Here is a 23851-nt window from a genome sequence, read left to right on the forward strand (position 1 = left end):
TCTCTCTCTCTCTCTCTCTCTCTCTCTCTCTCTCTCTCTCTCTCTCTGTCTTTCTGTCTGTGTCTCTCTCCTCTCCTCTCCTCTTCTCTCTCTCTCTCTCTATTTCTCTCTCTGTGTCTGTCTGTCTTTCTGTCTGTGTCTCTCTCTCTTTCTTTCTCTCTCAATCACACGAATTTTTCTCTCTCAATCACATATCTTCTCCCATGAGGCTCAAAACCAAAAGACCAGAATCTTTTCTCTCAGGCTCAGAGCAATGAATAATCAGTCTCCACCAATGAGGAGAGCCTTATGTAAATGGGTTTTGAGCTGTGGTTTACATTCATATCCTTTAGTATTTAGCAAAGTGCATGACACATAGTGGGCACTTAATAAGTTCTTGTGAACTGATTGACTGTAGGAGGTGGCACAATTTGAGCCCTGAAGAAATCTGGGTATTCTGAGAGGCAGAAGGGAGGTGAGGGAGTATTCCGTGCATGCAGCTTCAACCAACACACACAAGTATCAGGTGAAATTCTGAGTTAGAGGAAGAGCAAAGTGCTCAGTTTGTATAGAGCAGAGAGCACACTTAAAGAAGAATAAGATGAAATAAGTTTGGACTACAAAGTGCTTCAAATGCCAGACTGGGTAGTTTGTATTTTTCCCTCGAGGCGGTAGGGACCCAGTGAAACTTCTTGAGGAAGGTAGTGACGTGGTCAGATCTGTAACTGAAGAAGATTATTTTGGCAGTGTGGAGAATTCATTGCAAAGTGAAGAGAATGGAAGCAGGAAGACCAACCAGGAACTTATTAAAATTATCTAGAAAAGAGATGATGAGGACCAGTATTTGAGGTGGTGGTTGTACAAGTGGAGGGAAGGGATTTTAGGAAGGTAGAATCAATAAGTCATGGCACCTAATTAGATCCAGGCACTGAGCGAAGGGGAAGTGTTAAGGATCCAAGAATGTAAATGTGGGTTACTAGAAAAATGGTAGAGCCCTCAACAGAAATCAGGAAGTTTGGTGAGCTTAAGGGAGAAGATAACAAGTTCCATTATCAGCTCATAATAGTGGAAGAGAAAAAGCCACTGTGTGGGCAGACTTTTCCTGATCACATGCTGATGGAAAACTAACACTCCCCTTCTGTTCCCTAATGATGTCTCCCATTTCCCCCTGTAGATCAACAACCTCTGTTGCATAAAGATTCCGGAATTATTAATAGTGCTCTGCTTCAATAGGCAGACTTTGTCTTCTTCTTCTTCTTTTAACAAAGGAAATAGTGAACATCAAAATAGTCTAAAACTCTTTGAATTTTGGTATTTTGATATTTTGTCAGGTTTCATCAACATGGGGTAGGATTCGACCCATCCATACTTTCTCATCCCATGTGGTGCTGGTCCTCGTCTGCCATAGAGAATCTGGCCACATACTCAAAACCTTCCTCTGCAGCCTGGTATCTTCTGTGGATGTTAAAGGTGCAGGAGAGTTGACCACCTGTCATCTCTTTCCCTGGTCATATAACTAGTTGACCTCCCATCCTGGTTGACTTCGTTTATTTAGTCTTTTGAGCATTTCATACAAGCTGTTTTAGGAGCTCTCTTTCTCTATATGTCTCCCAAAAAGGAGAACATCGACAAATTTTGACATTCATTAGGGAAATTCCTAAAATCCTGATAGGCTAACATAAATGTAAGATAATATTCTTGATAGGACTTTAATATATATTAATAAACACATAAAGTCATGTATTTCAAACTAGAGGAAACCACAGAAATCATCTGGTTCAACTGTCCTATTTGATAGAAACTGAGGACCAGACAAGTATCTGGGGCAAGATCACACCTATCACTCTTCCTTAGTTAACTGTCTTGATAGCTTTCAAGCACAGGAACAAATGTGGCATAAGGGTTCTTCTCCAGGGTTCCAATGTATATTTATACTGGTCATTGTATCCTTGGTGAGCTCATCTTCCTAGCTTGGGACATCAGCATTCGAAATGAATGATGAATTCGGAGTCACAGGACCTCAGTTTGAGTCCCACCTGAATAAACCCCATCACTTTACTAGACCTCAATTTCCCCATCTGTAAAAGGAGGGGCTTGGCCCAGATGACATTTCAGGTCATTTCAGACTAAAAATCTATGCATTTATGACCTTTAATGATATTAAGCAATTCTGGGCCTGTTTTGTGTGGTACCTTGGTATGCTTTATGTTCTTGCTATGAAATGATAGTTTCTTATTTTTAAGTATCTGTGAACTCTTATTGCTTTTCCTAAGAAAATTATTTATTTCTATTCAATTTGGAAACATGTGCCATTACTCATGCCTCTGGGTTCATTTACAAAACTTTTAAAAGACAATTAAAAACACAACACAAACAGCATGCTGACTTGTGAATTTTTTCTAAAAAGCATCAGCAGTTATAATCAACCCAGCATCCACAAAACTCCCCTCCAGCATGCACCTAACTGAACAGATGGACATTGCACTATTCCCCCAACGGAAAGTGTTCAGGCTTCACAAAATCAATACAAGGAACGAGGTCATGGGTGCAGAACGTTCTCATGAAAACAGACTTATGATTCCTATGTGTCTGCCGAACACAGGAAGAGTCCCTGGGTGATTTCTGGTTTCTCAGCAAGTTGCCTCCAGCTCTTCTGCTTGGAGCAAAGGAACAAGACTGTAGATGTCCCTATTTCTGCTTGTGCATCTATGCTTGTGTGTGCCTCTGTGTGTTTGTGTGTGTGTGTGTTAAGAAATGGATTGTATCAGTGTGCATTTTATAAGCTTATTTTGTCTAGTGCTAAAATTGTAAATGAAAAGCCATCTAGTCATGAACAAGAGCATGGAGTATAAAAGTTTGAAGAGACATCAGAATCAACTGGTCTAATCTGTACTTGGAGCAACGGAGTACTGGATTCATCTTCCTTAGTTCAAATCTGGCCTCAGACACTTACTAGCTGTGACTAGCGACTGGGCAAGTCACTTAATCCTGTTTACCTCAGATTCCTCATCTGTAAAATGAGCTGGAGAAGGAAATGACCAAGTATTCTAGTATCTGTGCCATGAAAACCCCAAATGGTATCACAGAATATCAAACATGACTGAAAGACTGAACAACAATAAAAAATGAGGTAATGATGAATTCCCAGAATGGGGGATCATGATAGAGGGCATTTAGGTGAAGACTAGTGAAGCCAAAACCAGAAAGAATATTGAGAATCTGTACTGAGAAAAGAAATAGATGAGGAATTCATCACAAACCTGGCACAATGTCACTGTACAGTAGTTATGGGAGGCTCCAATTAGACGTCTGCTGAAGCTATGTCTTTCCAAAAATGGAACAATTAATAATTTTCCCTTCCCCCCTTTTGTCTTTTCTTATATTTTCATCAAAGAAGGGTACTTCCAATGTTAAAACTCCCCACCTTCATGCAGATTACCAATATATCTGTAAATTACAGTCTTCAAATAGTCCTTGGGAGGTTAATTGACTTGTCCATGGTGACACAGCTGGCAGGCATCAGAGGCACAGAGGGCTTGAACCCACATCTTCCTATCCATCTCTACCCACTCTATGATACTCTCTAAGTTATCTTAATGACAGTTTCAGAAGGAGGAGGAACCAGCAAAGGGAAATTCTGTGCTGGAATGTGTGGAAATGATGGGAACCTTGAGGGAAAGTCACTACTTATTATCATTTGTGATAGAGAGCAGAGGAAGCCTTGACAATGTCTGGCATGTACCTCCTTAGGAGAGCAGGTATCAAAGGTTTTAGTAGTGACAAGAAGGATCTTATGGTCTAGAATTCCCTTCCATGGGAAGTTAACACAAGAAGGATGTGCAGCTCTCAAGAATGGGATTCTGAAGACATTGGGATGTTCTTCTTCTTCACCTCCACATCTTAGAATCCCTGGCTCCCTTCAAGACTCAGCCCCATTGTCACCATCTCTAGGAGGCTCTCTCCCCCTTACATTCTCCCTCAAGCTTCTAGAGCAATCCTCTCTGAGGTTACCTTGCATCTTTCCAACCCTGTGGCCTTTTCACTCTGGAACAACCCTCTGACCCTGTAGCCACTTTTTCCCAGAACCTTCATATTAAAGAGAGACCTCAGGCTAGTCTTCCTTCATTCCTCTCCCCCCTCTGCTTCTAACTTTCTGGACTTCCCTACCTTTCCCACCCCCTCCCCTTTTCATGTTTCCTTACCCCATTAAATTGTAAGCTTTTCAAGGGCATGGGTTGTATACAACAAGTGCATAATAAATGCTTATTGACTAACTTCTATCTACTCTGCATGGAGTTGAGAAGGGCAGACATTGCACTCATTTTCATTCAGTCAACAAACTAATTTTCAGCCAGTCAACAAACATTAAGTTCCTATTGGGTACCAGGTACACAGTACTAAGCATAGATACAAAGAAAGACAACAAAGAGAGAGTTTGTCCTCTCAAAGTTCACAATGTAATGAGGGAGATAACGCACAAACAACCATGTACAAACAAGATATATACAAGATACATTGTAGGCCATCTCAGAGGGAGGGTGCCCGCATTTAAGGAAGATGGGGAAAGGCTTCTTGCAGACGGTGGGATTTTATCTGGGGCTGGAAGGAAGCCAGGAACCAAAGATGAAAAGGGAGAGCATGCCAAGGATAGGAGACAGCCAGTGAAAATGCCAAGAGTCAGGAGATGGAGAAAAAGGAAAAGAATGGGTGAGGTCTTTAAACTCCAATGAGCCAATGAGCTTGACTTCAATTTCTGGCAAAATCATAGAACATATTATTAAAAGGATGGTTGGTGAACTCCTTTAAAAGGAAATGGTGGTTATAGAGAGCTCATCATGTCAGACTTGTATTTTTCCTTTTTAAATAGGATTACTAAATTGATAGATCAGGGGACAGACATAAATATGGTTAACCTTGATTTTTAGCAAAGCCTTTAAGAAAACCTCTCAACATATCATTGTAGAAAAGATGAAGAGATATTCGTGCTACATTATAACCGAGTCTAATGGATTCAGACCAGGTCAAATGGCCAGACCCAAAGATTGCTCGTTAATGATTCATCATGTACTCAGATCTCTGTCTGAGCTTGCACTATTTAACATTTTACATGACTTAGAGAAAGGAATACTTGACAAGCATAACAGATTTTTAGATGACACAAAACTGGGAGGGAAAGCTGCCACCAAAAGATCTTGACAAGCTATCCCACTAGGGTCAAGTCTAATGAGATAAAATTTAATAGGGATGACTATCAAGTCTTAAACTTGGGTTCAAAATATCAATATCATAGAATGGCAGAGTGTGAGGGGTTAGATACAGTGTGTCCAAAAAAGATGACTGAGCTTTAAAGGAACACAACCTCAGTATGAATCAACAATGCGATGTAGCCACCAGGAAAGTGAGCGCAATCTTTGCTTCATTGAAAGGTTTGATGTATTCCCTGGAACTATGAAGGTGAAGGCTCTGCAGTAACCTGTCCTTGTCAGGATACTGCACCTGAAGGAATAGTCTCCAGTCAGTCACCAAATCCTGTTGTATAGCCAATCCTCATCTCTCTCCTCACCTCCAGTCTCCCCTTACAAACTGCCTATTGGACATCTTGAACTGGATATCCCATAGACATTTTAAACTCAACATGTCCCAAACTGTCCTGCCTGAATTTCCTTATTACTGTCAAGGCCACCACCACCTCCCAGTCACCCTGACTTACACCCAAGGTGTCATCCTAGACTCCTCACTTACACTCACCCCTCATTTCTACTTTCTCATCTCTCCCAAAACACCCCTTCTCTCCTCTGACACGGCGAACCACCCTGGAGGGGGCTCTCATCACCTCGCACCTGGACTATTACCATAAGCAGCTGGTGGGTCTGTTTTCCCCAAGTCTCTCCCCACTGCCATCCATCCTCCACTTAACTGTCAAATTGATCTTCCTAAAGCTCACGTCTAATTCCATTTAGTATACCCCAGTGGCTACCTATTGCCTCCAGGATCAAATACAAAATGCTCTGATTACATTTTAAAGTCCTTCATGACCTGGCCCCTTTCTTACCTTTTCAGTTTTCTTCTCGTTATATTCTCTCTCTCTCTCTCTCTCTCTCTCTCTCTCTCTCTCTCTCTCTCTGTCTCTCTCTCTCTCCAAGAAATCTTTGCTTCTAAGGGATCACCTCCAATTTATCCTGTATGTATCTCATTTGTCCATTGTCTTGTCCTGGAGACCTTCAAACAGAGCTGGATGATCACTTGTCAGGGATTCCTCTTCAGGTGCTGGTTGGAGCAGGGGGCCTCAGAGGTCCATTCACCCCGTTCCAATCTATTCTCCTCACAGTTGCCAAAGTGAATTTCCTGAAGTGTAGGTCTGACCGTTATTCAATAAGCTCTAACGGTTCCTCATTGCCTCTAGGTTCCAATATAAACTTCTCAGGCTGGCATTGAAAACTCTTCAAAATCTAGCCCCTTCCTAGCTCTCTGGTCTTATTATTCATTTTTTCCATGTATGCTACAGTCCAGCTAGGGCAGCTAGGTGTGCAGTGGATAGAATGCCAGGCTTAGAGTCAAGAAGACATGGGTTCAAATCTAGCCTCAGACCCTTACTAGCTATGTGACCCTGGGCAAGTCACTTAACTCTTATTTGCCTTAGTTCCTCTTCTGTAAAATGAGGACGTGCTGGAGAATAAAATTGGCAAACCAGTCTAGTATCTTTGCAAAGGAAAGCGCATGGACTTTTGTTCATGGGATCATATAGGTTGGACATGACTAAACTACTGAACAACAATAACAGTCTAGCCAAACTGGCCTACTTTCTATTCCTTGTCATTAAGCTCCACTATGCTCCACTATCCATCTCCATCCATGCCTTTAAACTGGCTAGACATCATGCCTGAAATGCTTTCCCCATACCTCTACTTCTTAGAACCCCTGGCTTCCTATAAGACTCAGTTCAATTATCACCTTCTAGAGAAGAGCATTTCCCAGGGTCCCCCCACCCCTGCCCCCAGCTAATGGTCACTTCTCCCGTATCATTACATTCCACTTACTATAGTATGTATATTTGTGTGTGTGTATACATGTGTATGTGTATATATTTGTATATACTATATATACTGTGTTGTGTATATATGTGTTTGTATATGTATGTATATATGTATACACACATCTTACATAAATGTTATCGCCTCCTATTAGAATATAAGCTTCTTGAGAGCAGGTACTATTTTTAGTTTTTGATTTTTTCTTTGTATCCCTAGTCCTTAGCCCACTGATAAGGCACACAGTAAAGGCTTAATAAATGCTTATTGATTGATTGATTCTACCTCTGAGATTTCAAGATAACCTTTAAAAATCCTCCCTACCATATCTTGGGAGAGAAAAATCTTCTTGGATTTCCATTTACTTTCACAGGATTTTGAATCATAGAGAATTTTGAACAGTCTAGCCTGATTTGGGACCTCGAGGGGTTAGATGTAGAAAGGTTGGCCATTTAGATTTGACAACTGTTGGCTTCTCCAAGTGTGAGTGTGACAGAATACCTTGTGATAAGCATCCCTGGGCTGACATTAACATGTCAGCAGCTCAGGTTTCACTGTAGCAAGTGAGAAATCGAAGCCAGGAAAACGAAACCAGAGATTAAATGAAAGTGTGAAGCCACCGTCTTCAACCTCTGCTCCATGTCTTTGTCCTTAGGGCAGGATCACTACCTCACTCAACGTCTGCCACTGGGCCCATGCTTTAAAACAGTGGCAGCACTTCCTCCTGCTCTCTTCCTTTTTTTGTTCCTATACATGGAGGCAAAGAGAGAAGAGATGCAAAAAATATGGGAAGACATGATGTGATGCTGAATGGGCCAAGCCATATCAGGGAAACATGAATATGCAGGGTAGCATTAGCAATGTGAAAATTATACCTGCCACAAAATCAAGGCTACCAATGATCTATTAGGTGGTGAACCCGATGGACTATTTTTTTTGGTCTTCGTGTTTCTTGATCTCTCTTCAGTTTTTGACCCTGTTAACTTCCTTGACCAAGAGTTCTTAAACTGGGGTCCTTGAACTCGATTTTTTTAAATTTTGATAACTTTCCCAATGCAACTGGTTTATTTTGTAATCCTATGTATTTTAGTTTATCCATTTAAAAGCATTATTTTGAGAAGGGGTCCATTGGTTTCACTGGACAGTCAACAGGGTTCATAGCACACACCAAAAAAAAAAAAAAAAAAAAAAAAAGAACTCCTATTCTAGATTCTCTCTCTTTAGATTTTCATGGCTCCATTGTCGTCAGCTCAGTTCAGTCATTTTTTCAGTCATGTCTGACTCTTCGTGATCACATTTGGGGTTTTCTTGGCAAAGACACTGGAGTGGTTTACCATGTCCTTTTCCAGCTCATCTTACAGATGAGGAAACTGAGGCCAAAAGGGTTAAGTGACTTGCCCAGGATTTGAATTCAGGAGGATGAGTCTTCCTGACTCTTGGCTGGTTCTCTATCCACTGCATCACCTAGCTGCCTCCCACACACTCCCGTTTCTCTTCTTTCCCTCTCCACCATAGACTGGTCAGGGATGTCATTTGAAAGCCATCAGAATGCTGTCCAACTTAACCCTTCTCAGCAAGACAAGGATCTAAGACATCTCCAAAGGCCTCATGTTGGAAAATGCTATCCACATCCAAAGAAAGAACTATGGAGTTTGAATGCAGATCAAAGCATACTATTTGCTATTTTTTTTCTTCTGTTGTGTTTTGTTTCCTCTCTCTGGTGGTTCCTCCTATTGGTTCTAATTCTTACCTACAACATCACTAATGTGAAAATATATTCAATAGGAATGTATATGTATAGCCTATATCAGAGGCAGGCCATCTTGGGAAGGGAGGTGGGGAGGGAGAGGGAGAAAAATTTAAAACTCAAAAGCTTATGGAAGTGATTGTTGATAATTCAAAATAAATTAATTAAAAATTTAAAAAATAATAATAAAATTACTGGAGGGGGAGCCAGTAAGATAAGGATGAAACAGCTTACTTTTTGAAAGTAGATTGTAGAAAGTTTGATTGTAGAAAGACAGGCACAATAATGCATTGTTGGTGCAACTATGAATTAGTACAACCATTCTAGTAAACAATTTGGAATTATGCAAATAAAGTGATTAAAATGGACATATTTGACCCAGAGACTCTTCTAATGGACATATACTCCTAGCTGGTCATTAACAAAAAGAATGGTTCCATATGCACCAAAATATTTATAATAGAACTTTTTGTGGTAGCAAAGAACTACAGGAAAAAATTGCAATTTCCTATTGATCGGAGAATAGATAAATTGTGTTGCACAAAAGTAATGAAATATTATTGTTGAAATGAATATTTCCTAGCCTTGTTCTCCCAAAGCAAGACCATTGTTCTCCCCCCCTCAGGTTTCTAGGGATACACCTTTGGGTTTGGGGGGTCTTCCTCTGCTGCTATTGATTCAAGCCCCCTCCTATTCTTGATGTGTTCCCTCCCCACTGTTAGCCACCAGTGTCTAAACCTTAGTTTCATTTAGCCAGTTAACATCACTTAGATTTTTCAAAGAGAAATTTACTTCAAAAGTACAAGCAGAAGCAGAAACATAAACCTTTCTCCCTAACTGCTCGATGGCATGGTCTTAGACTCTGGGGAAAGTGGGCTTTATGAAGCATCTATATAATCCATAGCATTGCTGGAGGAGCTGTTATCTCAGCTCTCTCTGGGATGAGTCCCTAACAGTAAGCAACAATTTGCTCACTCTTCGTTTTCAAAGAAGACCAATGACATCACAAAGGTGACCTGCTGCCTTGGACCTAGGACTCAGTTCTCACTCCCTCAGGAAGTTGTACGAGGTGGCTTCAGAGGTCCCTTCCAGCTCAATAGTTATAAAGCCATGAACCTCCAGGTCCGTAGGCACATGCCTAGAAGTCCCCTTAAGAGCCTATGCAAAAGCTCTACCTGTTTCTCCTTTTCCTATTTAACCTCCTTTTCCTCAAGGGCTACTTTAAGATAAAGAATTATTTTGTATTCAATGATATTGCTCTAATTACAGATTTGGGGATAATATTGATTCCACTGTTTTTCCCTGAAAATGTACACTATTTCAGCTGCATTACCTTTTCCATCCATGCCCTGCTTTCCACTCACAAACTCCCTCTGTTCAGGCCCTCCTCCTCACCTCTCAAATGCACAGTAATGGTTGCTTCCTCATAGTTCTTGCTGCCTTCAGGCTCTCTCCTCCCCATCCGACCATCGTTCCACAGCTATCTAAATCATCTTCCTAATGCACAGGTCTGACCATGACACTCCCATGATTGAAACCTTCCAGTGACTCTATTTCAGCCTACCAAATACGATATAAACTCCTCTGCCGGCCATTTAAGACCTCCCCAGTGTGTCTCTAGCTTTATCTGCTTTCCTCTCACCCTTTTTTGTGTCTGTTGCTTTTCTCCCCTCCTCCATGCATTTTCAGAGGCTGCCTCTCTCCTCTGTTGGGATCCCTTTCATCCTTCATAGCCCTGACAGATTGCCACGCCCCTCCATCCAACCCTCTCAGGCTCCCACCCTTCTTCAGGACCCCCTGTGTGAAATGATCTCTCTACATCTTCCAATTTTCGTAGAGCATTTTGTTCAGATTCCCTTTGCCCCATCTCATTCTATCTTGCATTATACTAATCTGTACATAATGGTCAGTTAAAAAGCACCCATCCATTAAGCACTTGTGATATGATGGGCACCATGCTAGGCACTGCAGACACAAAGATAGAAGAGAAAGTCTCTGCCCTTGAGAAGCTTCCATTCTATCAGGAGAAATAACATGTACACATATACATAAAGTGTAAAAATATAAGGTACTTTGGGAATGGGGGTGGGGACTGGCAGTTTGGTGTTTGATCAGGGGAGACTGGGAATTCTAAGAGGTGAAGGTGAGGAGGGAGGCCATTCCAGGGCTAGGGGCAAATGAGTAGAAATGGGAAATGGAATGTCATGAGGACTGGTAAGAAAGTCATCTTGGCTATTTACCCATATTATCTCATTTTATCCTCATGGCAACACTGGGAGATATTAATAAATTAATGATAATCCTCATTTTTTTTTTTACAAAGGAGGGAATCAAAGCAGGCAGAGGTTAAGTGACTTGCCCAAGGTCACATAGCTAATAAGTGTGTGAGGATGGATTTGAGCCTGGGTCTTCCTGACTCCAGGCCCAGGGCTCTACCTAACTATAGCATTTACAAATTCCCACGTCTATCATTGCATCCAAGTCCTTTGATTTCAGGCAGGCTCAGGAGCTGCTTGTCTGAACAGTATGAGAGCAGAGTTAAATTCAGGATTGTCTGTTTTCATAGGTTGGTAGTCCTGTGGCTTTTATCACTTTCCGAGCCTGGGACATGAATAGATAGTATTCCCTTTTCCCTCCTATGATAGGCCCCCTCACCCCCACCCCCACCGCGTTTTAATTCCAGCTGTGGTTAAGGAGAGTTTTACAATCAGGACCAAGGTTAGAGAAAGAGACAGAATAGATAGCTTCACTCTTAGAGGAAAAGGGGAGGGTGACCTCTGCTGGTGGCAAGCAGACCCTGAAGACGGGTCCTTGGCTGCTGCAGGCTGCCTCCTGTGATGCTCCAACCTGGAATGGTGCCGTGGATTTCCAGCCCCCTTCATTTATCGTTTTAATATGTTTCGTGCTTTCTTTGAGCCTCAAGTATTAATTTGTTCACCTGATGCTACATCTAGGGAAAATGTCAACTCTACGTAGCTCATGCCCCTTCAGATTTATGAGACACATCCCTATGCAAACCAAGCCAAAGCCTCCCTCTCCTGTGGCTAGACCTGCTTTCGTAGCCTCCTAGATTTGCAGCTGGAAGGGACCTGAGTATCTGAACCCCTAAAAGTCTTCCCAGAAAGTGGTCATCCAACTTTTTCTCCAGTGCCTTCTGATGCAGCTCCTTCCATTTTGCACAGCTTGACTAATTAGGGAATTTTTACTTTTTTCAAGCCTAAATCTACCTTTCCGTCACTATCATCCATTGCCACTTAGCCCTCTGAAGCCAAGCAGGAATATGTCTCTTTTGTGGGGCATCCCTTCATGTATTTCAGTACAGCTAACATGGTCCCCTTGAGTCTTCTCCAAGCTGTAGGAATCATCTCGTTTTCCTTAATGCCTTCCCTCTGGGCTTTTTGTTACTCCTTGTCTGTACTGGCAATGTAAGTGTATTAATTTCCTCCTTAGCCATATGAACCACACTGATTTGATAACTCAAGCTAAGTTCTATTTCCGGCTACACGGAGAGGGCTTCTTCTTCATCTCAACCTCTTCTTAACGATGCCTTCCTCAAAGGGGACATTATTGATTCAGCACATTTGTCCTGGCACTCTCTTTGGAAGGTTTTAAATGCAGCGACAGGTGCCCAGTTCCATCTCTTATCCAAAGGGCATCAGATGAGTGCTTACCAGAAGCTGAGCCTAAGGGGCAGTCACATATTTTCAGCATAACCAAGACCAGTGTCTTGGACCTTCATCCACATCCTGGAGAGCCTTTGGGACACAAAAGATAATAATAACAATAATAATAGTATTCATATAGCACTTTAAGGTTTACAATGCAGTTTATAAATATTATCTCATTTGAGCCTTACAGAAACCCTGGGAAGTAAGTGCTATTATTATTCCATTTTACAGTTGAGGAAACTTAGGCCAGCAGAGGTTAAGTAACTTACCCAGGGTTACACAGCTAGTATGTTTCTGAGGCCAGATTTGAACTTAGGTCTTCCTGACTCCACACCAGCACTCTATTCACTGAGTAACCTAGCTTAAACATAACTCCCAGGATAGCAGGGTCACTGCCCAGTGAACCCAGGTTCCCAGTACTTGATTCCTGAGGAGTCAGGAGGAGTCAGAAGAACATGGAGGGTTTGCTTCTCTCCTCAGATATGAATGCTGAAGGCTCTTCACTGGATGGGAAGGAGTCAAAGTTTTTATACCCAGGGCAGAGCTAACCAAGTTGCCTTGAGATATCTAGGAAAAGTAGAATATTTGAGAAGAAGCATTGACTCCAAGTCAGATGACACAGGTTCAAATCCGGCCTCCATCACTTACTACCAACACGGTTTTGGAGAAGTCACTTAATATCTCTGAGCCTCAGTTTCCTCTTCTGTAAAAAAAAATGAGGGGGTTGGACCAGAAGACCCTTCCAGCCCTTAATCTATAATCCTGAGATAAACATGTGCCATAAGATGATAAACTACCTCCTGAGTCCATTGAGCCCAATTCATTATACCCTCTGTGCAGAGAAAAGTCCTCTAAGACAGGGTGTCACCCTCAAATAGAGAAATACCTGAAGGGGCATGTAGAAAACCACAACTCAACATTATTTATATTGTATTGTACTTTTATTTATTTTGATAGATATTTCTCAATCATATTTTAACCTGGTCCAGACCCCCTAGGGTTGGCATGCCGCCAAGAAGCCTCAAGTTTGACACAACTGCCCTAGGACATACCCAGAAAGGGATCATCAAGACTTGTTTAAATACCACCAGTGATAGGAAGTTCACTACCTTTGGAGGCAAGCCTTGTACCATCTCCCCTAACACACACACATACATCTTTCCCTTGCTGGAAAAAAGAAAGCCTGAACCTGTGATCTAAGATGAGCACTGTTCTCCCTGACATAGAGGCATCAGGAAAGTGTTTATTCAGGACCTGCTGTAACATACACATCCTGATAGGAGATCATCTTTGCTCTTTCCAATGTGTTATTTGTGTTTAAGCTTCTGTGAATTTGATAATTCAGTTCTTATCTCCATTCCAGTTACACAGGCTACAATCTTTCATGTTTATATCTGCCTGAGAATAGCAGGCCCATATTTACTTCCAAAAGGCAATTACTTTTCCAACAAATCATAAGTCAATTAAAACTAGGAAGATATGAGTGTGTGTGATGTATCTAGCATGGGAAACAGATAACTCTGAAGGAAAATGTCAGGCCTAGGGTGAGAAGACTCGCCCTAAAATCAGAGAGCTCTGGGTTCAAATCTTGCCTGACTCTTACTAGCTGTGTGAACATGGACGTGTCAGTCAATTTCTCTGAGCCTCAGTTTCCTCCTCTTTTAAATGGAGATAAAAATATCTATAGTGCTTATCGCATAGGGCTGCCATAAAGCTCAAATGAGATGGTATATCCAGAGATCTTTGAAGATTTTAAGTGCAATAAATGTCTGTTAGTATTATTTAGAGGCTGTAACAGTCCATAAGCTAAAAGGGAGGGAGCTGTGTGATATCAACACTGGTTGCATGAATGAGAATACTATATATTGGAAATTGAGCCCAGAAAAAGTTTTAATCCAATTCTGGACTCCACCGCTTAGGAGCTATGAAGATACCTCAGTATTGAAAAAGGAGGGCCTATGAAGAGAATGTAAAGGAACCTAGAGTCATTTAATTAACTGGAAAAGAAGAAATTAATATCTGAAGGAAACAAAGAATTACTAGACAATGGTTGAGAACTATCAGCTCTCCATCACCAGGGAAAGACAGAACAAAAGGAAATGCAGAAGGAGGAAGTTAGGACCAAAGAACCCAAGGATAAATAGGAGAGCAGGAAAAAAAACCCTCCTCTAGAGGTCTCTGAAAGAAAGAGATTCTCATCCTTCTCATCTGAAGGATTTAAGTGGGATTGTGCCTAAAAGCAAGGTGATGAACTGAAACACTTCCCAAGGTCCCCTCTGGCCCTGCAGGTCTGGGAGCTCCAACTGGGTGAGGATTGTCTTTTGTCTCCATATCTCTTATGGCTTTACCCCACCATGTGGCCAGACTGGGGAGGGGGAGGGGGGGAGAGAGAGTCAGAGAGACAGAGAGAGAGAGAGACAGAGACAGAGAGAGACAGAGAGAGAAAGACAGAGACACAGAGAGACAGAGACACAAAGACAGAGAGACAGAGGCACAAAGACAGAGAGACAGAGGCAGAGAGACACAAAGAGACAGAGAGAGAGAGGAGAGGAGAGGGAGACAGAGACAGAGAGACACAAAGAGATAGAGAGACAGAGATAGAGGGAGAGAGAGACAGACAGGGAGAGAGAGAGAAAGAGAGAGAGCAGAGAGGGAGACAGAGAAGGAAAGACACATAGAGACAGAGACAGAGACAGAGAGCACATTTTGGAATTTGATGGAGAATCTCTCCATTACATATAATCTTACAATTGCATGGTTACTTAACAATATTTAAACTTTAAAAAATGACAGTGTGTACATGAGCTCACTGGAATCCTTTCATCATATTAATTTAGGAGATAACCCACCTTAAGGGCTGACATCATGTGAGTGATGAGACTTTGACTGCATGCAGCTCTTATGTTCCAGGGATAGATTTGACCCACGGTAAATTAAGCTCATGTTATAATGAGGTTCTATTGTATATCCTTTTGAATGCAGCATTGTGAGCATTTGTGTTTAATAGACCATAAATTCATAGATTTGTAGTCATCCAGTTCAATCTCATTTTACAGAGGAAGAAATTGAGGTCCAGAGAGTTTAATTCATGGCCCAGCACCCCAAGCTTTGGATGACCATGTACCAAGTCCAATCCTGGAGATTTAAGCCCTGATCCTTGGAGTTCTGTGCCAAGGAGATGCTGCTGCACCATAGAGTCCTGTCTGACAATAAGGACCCAGCTCCAGGCAAATCTCACATCACCAAATCATTGCTCTACCAGGCACTAAGAGATACTCAGAAGGACCAAGCTCTCTGTGGTTCTCAGAGAGCTACTAACTCTGATGTCTAGCCCTGACCTCTCCTGTGCTTCATGGTAGTGACCTCGTTAGCCCAGGAGTGTGCTCTGCATGATTTTGTCCCACTCGTGGCTACAGCCCCTACTTGATGAGAAAACCTATCCCTCCCCTTTTGGTGCTACATTACCATCAAAGGCAGGATTTGAACCCAGTTCCTGTGATGGCAGAGCTAGTATTCTTTCTATGGTACCATGCTGTTCTAACACACTTTGAAAAGCAAAATGTGTCTTAAGCACCAGTCTTGTACAGTAAGCATAAAAGGAGCATCAGCCCTATATTAATACCACTGCATAGGAGCAATCATTCTTTGAAGATACATGACAGTTGATTTGTTTCAATTACTGTATGTCTTTGTTGCAAAAAGGGTTCTGATGGTGGTGGGGAAGTGAGGAGTCACTCAGGAAGTGTGATAGTGATGTTAAAAAAATCAACATCAATAAAAACCTATTTTAAAGAGATATTTTGTCAGAGGGTGCCATGTTAAAATAATTCAAAATTAATTTTATATACACTGCACATCAGAACAATGTCTTCCCAGGCCCTCTCAGCATCGGCATTAGCATCAGATTGCATGTCCTGAGCACTCAGTCTCAGGAATGGAGTGCTGAGCTGGCTCCTCTTATGGACGAGTAAAATAAATAGGGTTTGTGGGGCTCCTCCCTCCCCTCAGAAGCTTTCACTAAAGTGGATAATGTTGATATGAAAAGACACTTTGAAGAAAGGTTGGACATCAGCAAGCACTTAGGATATTGTCTAGTGGACCCCTGGGAGAGATGAGGTAGGGAGTGGAAGGGGAGAGCCAGAGCTGCTGGATGCATTAATTAGAGAACCAGGGCCATGTTTGTGGGACTCTTAGGAATTCAGTTGATGGGCAACCCTAGCGTTTGATCTCGTCAATTCCACATGGAATGGTGATTTTCCTGGGCTCTTCTCATCTTCTCCTGCCGTCCCTCACCAACTAATCAAACGAGGGGTTTGCCACCACAGAACAGAGGGCCAGTGAATGAAAAGGAACCAGGAGGCAAAATTAGGAAAAAAAGAAGTGTCTGGCAGAAAAGGCATCCTCCCTCCCTCTGCAAGGAGAAATCACCAGGGCTATAACTTAGTCAATCAGCAAGCACTCATGGAAAGCACATCAAACTTAACAACAAATTTTAATGAGGAATTGAGAAATTGGCACCCTAACTCCACCACCTACTAACTGTGTGACATACAGCAAGCCTCCAGGATTCTCAGTTTCCTCAGCTATGAAGTCAGAATAGTGATACTTGCCATATCACTCAATTAAGCAATCAACTTATACTTGTCAAGCACCTGTTCTGTGCCAGGCACCCATGAGCATACATGCCCACCTTCAGAGAGCTTATTTTGAGCATCTAATGAGAATAAAGTATATGAAGCTTTTTGTAATGTTTACATTCTATCATAAGGCTAGCTATAAGCTATGTGTTTAGCCCCAACATGAGCAAAGTGGTAAATACATTCAATCAGTCAACCAATCAGCAATCATTAAGCACCTACTATGTGCTAGGTGCCAGAGATGGAAAGACAAAGAATGAAATCATCATCCCTTGATAGGTGCTTACATTCTAATGGGAAAAAAACAAGTGTGTATAAAATATATATAACATAAATATAAAGCAAATAAATATTGGCATTTATTTATATATTAGTATATCTAAAGTATTTATATATTAATGTTTCATATACATATATATGTTAATTTATTATATATTAATTATTGTATTACATATAAATTAAATATAAGGGAGCTTTGAGAGGAAGGGCAGTAGCAATTAGGAGATCAGAAAAGCTTAACATAGGTGGTAATTAAGCTGAGTCTTGAAGAGAGGGACCCTCTAAGGCAGAGGGGAGCATTCCAGGTACGGGACATAGCTATTGCGAAGGCACAGAGATGGGAAAATGGGAGCGCTGTTCGTAAGGAAAAGAAAATAAGGCCGATGTGACTGGATCACAGCACGCAGGATGGGGAGCAGTGTCCAAAGAGGTCAGCAAGAGAGGTTGCCTCTCTTGGAAAAAGAGCTAAATAGAGGAGTCTGTGTTTTATTCTCAAGGCTAAATAGGGAGCCACTGGTGTTGACTGAGTAGGGAAATAGCAAGATCTGTGCTTAAGGAAAGGCACATTGGCAATGGTGTGTGGGATGGGGTGGAGAGGGGAGAGACTTGAGTCAGGAAGGCCAGTTAGGAGGATGCTGGACTCATCTAGCCAAGAAGTAGTGAGGGCTTGAACTAAGATGGTAGCTCTGTGAGTGGAGAGGATGGGTTGGATCTAAAAGATGTTGTGAAGGTAAGATAAGATTCCTCAAGTGATTGGTTGAGTAGGGATGAAGGAGAGTGAGACATCAACAACACAATGTTCCCTAAGCTCAAATTAGGAATTTTTGAAAATTAAAATTAGGAATTTCTTTTTTCAAATTTGATTTAACAAGCATTGTGTTAAGCACCTTCCATGTGCAAGGCATCGGGCTAGGTAATAGGAGAAGATTTTTTAAATGACAAACATTATCTGCCCTCAAGGAGCCTTTAATTGGAGGCATGGCATGTAAACAAGTGAGACATACAAAATATATTCAAAATAATAACATTTTTATTTCTACCGTAGCAATAATCCCTAAAACCCAATCATTTTGACTTATTATTTCATTGGTGTCAAACTACCTTCTCTCATCTTCCATCCTCATAATCCTTCCCATTTGGTCTTGTGTTTCATTGTTTTATTATGTCTTTCCAACCACCTGAATTTTGTAGTCTCTCTAGATCTCTTTGTCCACTAATATTGCAACCACGAACTGCAATGGTCTTGCATAGCTGAGCTAGGAACACATATAACTGAGAACTGAAATAGTCTTTGGCTGGGACGTTTTAATTCTGGCATTCTTCTAATGTCTGACAACAAACAGCAAATGAATAAATTGTGCCAAGGATCCTTGTTCTGCCCTCAGCCTAATGATTTATTTATTTAACTGATAACCGGAATTTTCATTAAGGATGATTTGTTGAGCAAAAGAGTAAACTGGGCCCAGAATTCCAGCTGACAACAGCTACATAGGCAAAATGGTGGACCTAAGATGGCAATGTGGGACACCAACAATCTGTAAATTTATGAGATTCTGTTTTTTTAAGAACAAATTTTCAACCCAATACGTGAATCCCTTAAGCTTATAATTCAAGTAAGTGATTAGCATAGGAAAAAATGTTAGAGGCACCTACCATCTTTTCCCTCTTTTTTTAGTTTTATTGATGTCTTTTGCTTTCCATCATACTTATAACTGAATATAACACTCCACACATCCCTCCCCACCAAACCATCCTTTGTACCAAAGATTTTAAAAGTCTTAAGGTGGAGTCTCTTGTACCAGAAATTTCAAATAAAAAAATAGTCAAACCAGTCAATATACAGACAACATATGATAGTCTGGGGCAGCTAGGTGGCACGATGGATAGAGCACCCTGAAGTCAGGAGGACCTGAGTTCAAATCTGGCCTCAGACCAAACACTTGACACTTACTAGCTGTGTGACCCTGGGCAAGCCACTTAACCCCAATTGCCTAAAAAAATAATAATAATATGATAGCCCGACCTTTCTAATAAAGAGGGGGAAGTACATGTTCTCATCCCTTCTCTTGCATCAAACTTAACTATTTTAATTAAGCAACACTAAGTTTAATTTTGTTGGTCTTTCCATCAATGTTGTGGTAATAGCTGTGAATTCTATTCTCCTGGTTCTGTTTACCTAACCTTTCATCAGTTTATAACAGTCTTGCCATCCTTCTTTGAATCCCTCATATTCATCATCATAATATCCCATTACCTGTATGTATCACAATTTGTTGAACTAGTGAAATGTCAATTGAATTGATAACAGTAGCTAATATTTACATAGTGCTTTAGGGTTTCAGAAGCACTTTATGAATAATCTCTCATTTGATTCTCAAAACAACCCTGTAAGATAGATACTATTAATTTCCCCATTTTACAGATGAGGAAACTGAGGCTAGAGATGACGATATTTAACCAGAGTCACAGAGCCAGTAAGTATCCAAGGCAGGATTGGAACTCAGTTGTTCCTGCCTTTAAGTCAGGATCTCCATCTTCTGCATCACCTAGGGGAAAGATAGCAGGTTAGATTGCTTTTGGAAAATCAGTCAGCAATTTCAGTGATGCCCGATCTTTCTACCCTTTCTGTAGTAGAATTCTTCCAAGTGATTTTGAGACTCTCCTAGCTCTGAAATGGACTTACCTCTCTCCTGTTACATGTGGGATTCACTCTACCCTTTCAGACATGCACAGTCCCCAGAACATCTTAAGTGACCCCACTCTTTCTTCCAAAAGTTTTTTTTTTTTATTTTGAATTTTAAATGGATAGCTTCATTCCCAAGTCTAACTAGTTGGCCACGTGTACTGCATCCTGGTCCATCACCAGTCCTTTGATTCTTGTCTTGACATTAGACTCTGATGACTGTGGAGGAGAGAGTGAGGCTAATGACTTTATGCAGCCCTGCCTCACTTAAACCCAATTCACTTGAAAGTCAAGACTTCACCCTCCCGATGTCATTGGTCCTCTTTGAAAACGAAGAAGAAGCAACAGGAAGAGGAAAAAAAACATGTAAATGCTTCATTCTCTTAATTCTAGGGCCAATTCCAAAATGATCATTGTTCTTTCCAGTGGTATTTTTTTCAGTTTTTGTCTTCTGGGCCAGGTGAGAAGAACCCAGACTTTCTAATGATTTCACCTCATCCTAAGATCTTAGATATGGAACCAGAACTGGAAGGAATCTTAGACTCATCTACTCAAACTCTCCCTTTGCTACAAAAGTGAAGAAAGAGAGACTGAGAGGGAGGAGTCCTAAATGACTTACCCATGGTCTCCCAGTTATTTTCAGAATCCAAATTTGAGCCCAAATTTTCCTGATTCAGATTTAGCTCCCTAGCTACTCCACTACACCACCCCCAGCTGAGTTATAATGGGGCTATGTCTGAGATGCCTATATTTAGGGAGGGAAGTTTTCAAATTCAATTTACAAGAATGTCAAGAAACAACACATTTCTGCAGACCAAGATAAGAAAACATCCAGGGGTACACATTGACAGCTCTACCTCAATAAATAAACTTTTGGCACTTGTGATTAGGTACACGGGATTATTATATGTTTAATTGGCTAACGTGACAATTTGGAATTACTTCCAGTCACATTTAATTGGATTTGGAGTCTCTAGAGAAAAGAAATAGAGAGGCCTACCAGAGAGGCAACCATAAAAGCAAAACATTCTTCCAAATTGCATTCAAGCAACACATTAATATCCATTTCATGATAGTTGTTAAGCCCTCCCCCCAGCTCCCTTAATCCCCCCTCCCCTCCCCCAGTCTAATAAGAGGAATGCAATGGTTGTAACAAGCAGTCTGGATACTAAAACAGATTCAATTAGAGACAAAGATGTCGGAGTGGGCGAGGAGGTTTGTGAGATTTTTTTTCTTGGAAATTTCTAAGGAGGCTTAATTTAATCAAAAACAAACAAGTTTTGACTTTAGCAAAGAGAGAGATATGCCTAAAAGCCTGTGTTAGTTAGCCATCTATGCCGTTATGACTTTCAAGGCATTTCAGAGTGTATAAAATGGAATTTAGTCCCCAAATGCTCTAAAGTTTAATAAGAAGCAACTGAAGCAAATCCTTCTCTTGCAGCTTCTAAATATTTGTATACTTTATAAATAGAAGTTTAAAAAAAAACAAATAAGAGAAAAATACACTGCTGCTTTAGGCCTACAGGTCAGCAGAATATCAATATAGATATCAATCAATAAATATTGATTAAGTGCCTACAATGTGCCAGGCATTGTGTTGAGTGCTGAGGGTACAAAAAGAGACAAAAGACAGTACCTGCCCTCAAGGAGTTTACAATCAAATGAAGGAGAAAACATGCAAACAAAAATAAAGCAAGCTATATTCAGGATAAATGGGAATTAATTAACAGAGGGTGGGCACTGGAATTAAGAGAGGTTGCAGAAGGCTTTACAACTTATTTAATGTGATAGTAATGCAAATGTTAACTTTTTATAATTGTTGTATTCAATACAGTGTTTCCTGTGCTAGGTTTGGGAGCTTGTCATTTGTTTTATGAATTTGTTTCTTTTTTGATCTTCAGGAGTGCCATGATCGCTAACTATATGTACTGGCTATCAGGAGGAAGTGAGCAATATGTCAGCAAACTCATCAGGTTGTACTGGCAGGTAAATCTTCAAGTCTGACCCTCCCCCAGGGGGTGGGCCCCCTCATTCTAGAACCCAAGGGAACGATGGGGCCACCAGAAAGGTAGCCCTGGGCACATCAGGCATAAGGACCCCACCTTAGGTTATTGTAGGTTTAAGGAAATTATTTTTCTGAAACTAATTTTGAAGGAAAAATTAAGGTCATAAACTCCGGGGCTCCAACTTTAATTAAATGAGATGCTGACACCTTCATAGGGATCCCAAGAACACTGTTCCTGTTACAGGCACTCATAGTGGTGTTGCATGACCTTTGAAGATCTGAATGTGATATTTTCCCAAATTCTAATTGCATGATAAACTGGGGTGGGGAGTGGGGGAGGGATGGTGGTGATTTCAAGGAAACAGAGAAAGGATGTAAAAATATATTTATTATTTGGGTATTTGTTTACTGGTTTTGGTTGTATAATGTCTATCAGGGCCATAACAAGGAATGTTTGTGCCTGGGACAAGCAGTGTGAAACCTCACTGCTCCACAATGGGGAAATAAGAGTCCTTTGGAAGCCAGCCCTAGGCTATTCCATAAGGCATGAAAGAAGGAGTACAATTACAGGACAAGGCAACCACAATTTGATAATTTTCTATTTCAACTAAACGTACTGGCAAACTAGGTGCTAAGGTCAGGTGTTTCCATTCTACTGAAGACAGAAAGTACCCATTAATTACCTCTAAACCCAGGGCCCTGAGACCAGCCTGAACCCTCAGCCCTAGGTACAATTCTATTCTTTCTCTCCCAAGCCAGCAGTGCTTTTTATTAATATGAAGAACCCTTTGAACATCTAAACATTTCACAGAGCCTCCCTCCCCCCACGATAGTTGTCATTAACATCTGTCAGTTGAGAAAATACAAAAATATGTGGTGATAAAAAGCTACTATGAATTCAGTAGCACTTTTAAATGAAATTGTATTTTAGTGATACAAAGAGCATCAGCACACATTTGAAAAAGAATAATACATATACATGAGAGAGAGAATGAGGAGAAACTTCAGAAATCATCTAAACCAAGAATTCTTGACATTTTTTGTGTGTCCTCAAGTCTTTTAGCACTCTGGTGAAGGCTATAGACAGACCCCTTCCCAAAAGAGTGCTTTTCAATGTATAAGATAAAATATATAAAATTACAAAGGAAGCTGGTATATTGAAATACAGTTATTAAAATATTTTAAGTTAAGTTCATGGACTCCAGGACAGCTCTCAAGTCCCACTGACTCTCATATAGCACAATTCCAAGGCCCCTCATCATCCTCTGGATGGGTCTCTTTGGGATGCTTTTAAGATGGTCAATGTCCTTCCTAAAATATGGCATCGAGAACTGAACCCTTTCATTATTTGGTCTACAAAAGATATACATGCAAGGGCCAGAGGTCGAACATCACTGTTCTGTCCAAAGCAAACTTTCTTTCCATATCCTGGGGAGTGCATCATCTGTCTCCAAATAGATTTAATTATGTGTGACTATTATCTACATTTAAGGGGTATTAATTCAATGTAAGTTGAGCCATTTTTAACTAAAGAAGAGTGAAATATCCTTGAATACATATGCATATAGATAAAAGTAAACTGGGCTCTTCCATTAGACTGTGAGCTCCTTGGGAGAGCAGCAACTGGTTTTTGCCTTTCTTTGTATCCCCAGCACTTAGCATAATGTCTAGCACATAGTAGGCACTAAATGAATGCTTATTGACTGACTATAATCCTAGATTCTTTTCTGGTCCTTTTTCCATTTCCATTATTTCATGATTAACTCCTAGGATTCTTATTGTACTGCTGCTGTAGTCGTAACAATTTACCTTAGGGAGATAATCT

At 40.9% G+C, this 23851-nt stretch overlaps 1 protein-coding gene across 1 annotated transcript in view; it reads left to right on the forward strand.

Moving 5' to 3' along the window:
* The window catches only part of SPATA16 (spermatogenesis associated 16), a 256503-nt gene that overhangs the window by 116603 nt on the left and 116049 nt on the right, over positions 1-23851 (forward strand). The window contains exon 4 of the mRNA XM_027875661.1: positions 21923-22007. Coding sequence (XP_027731462.1) covers positions 21923-22007 — 85 coding nt within the window. The remainder of the gene's footprint in view (positions 1-21922; positions 22008-23851) is intronic.

Source organism: Vombatus ursinus, unplaced genomic scaffold, assembly GCF_900497805.2.
Source record: "Vombatus ursinus unplaced genomic scaffold, bare-nosed wombat genome assembly UNPS02014810.1, whole genome shotgun sequence".
Taxonomy (NCBI): Eukaryota; Metazoa; Chordata; class Mammalia; order Diprotodontia; family Vombatidae; genus Vombatus; species Vombatus ursinus.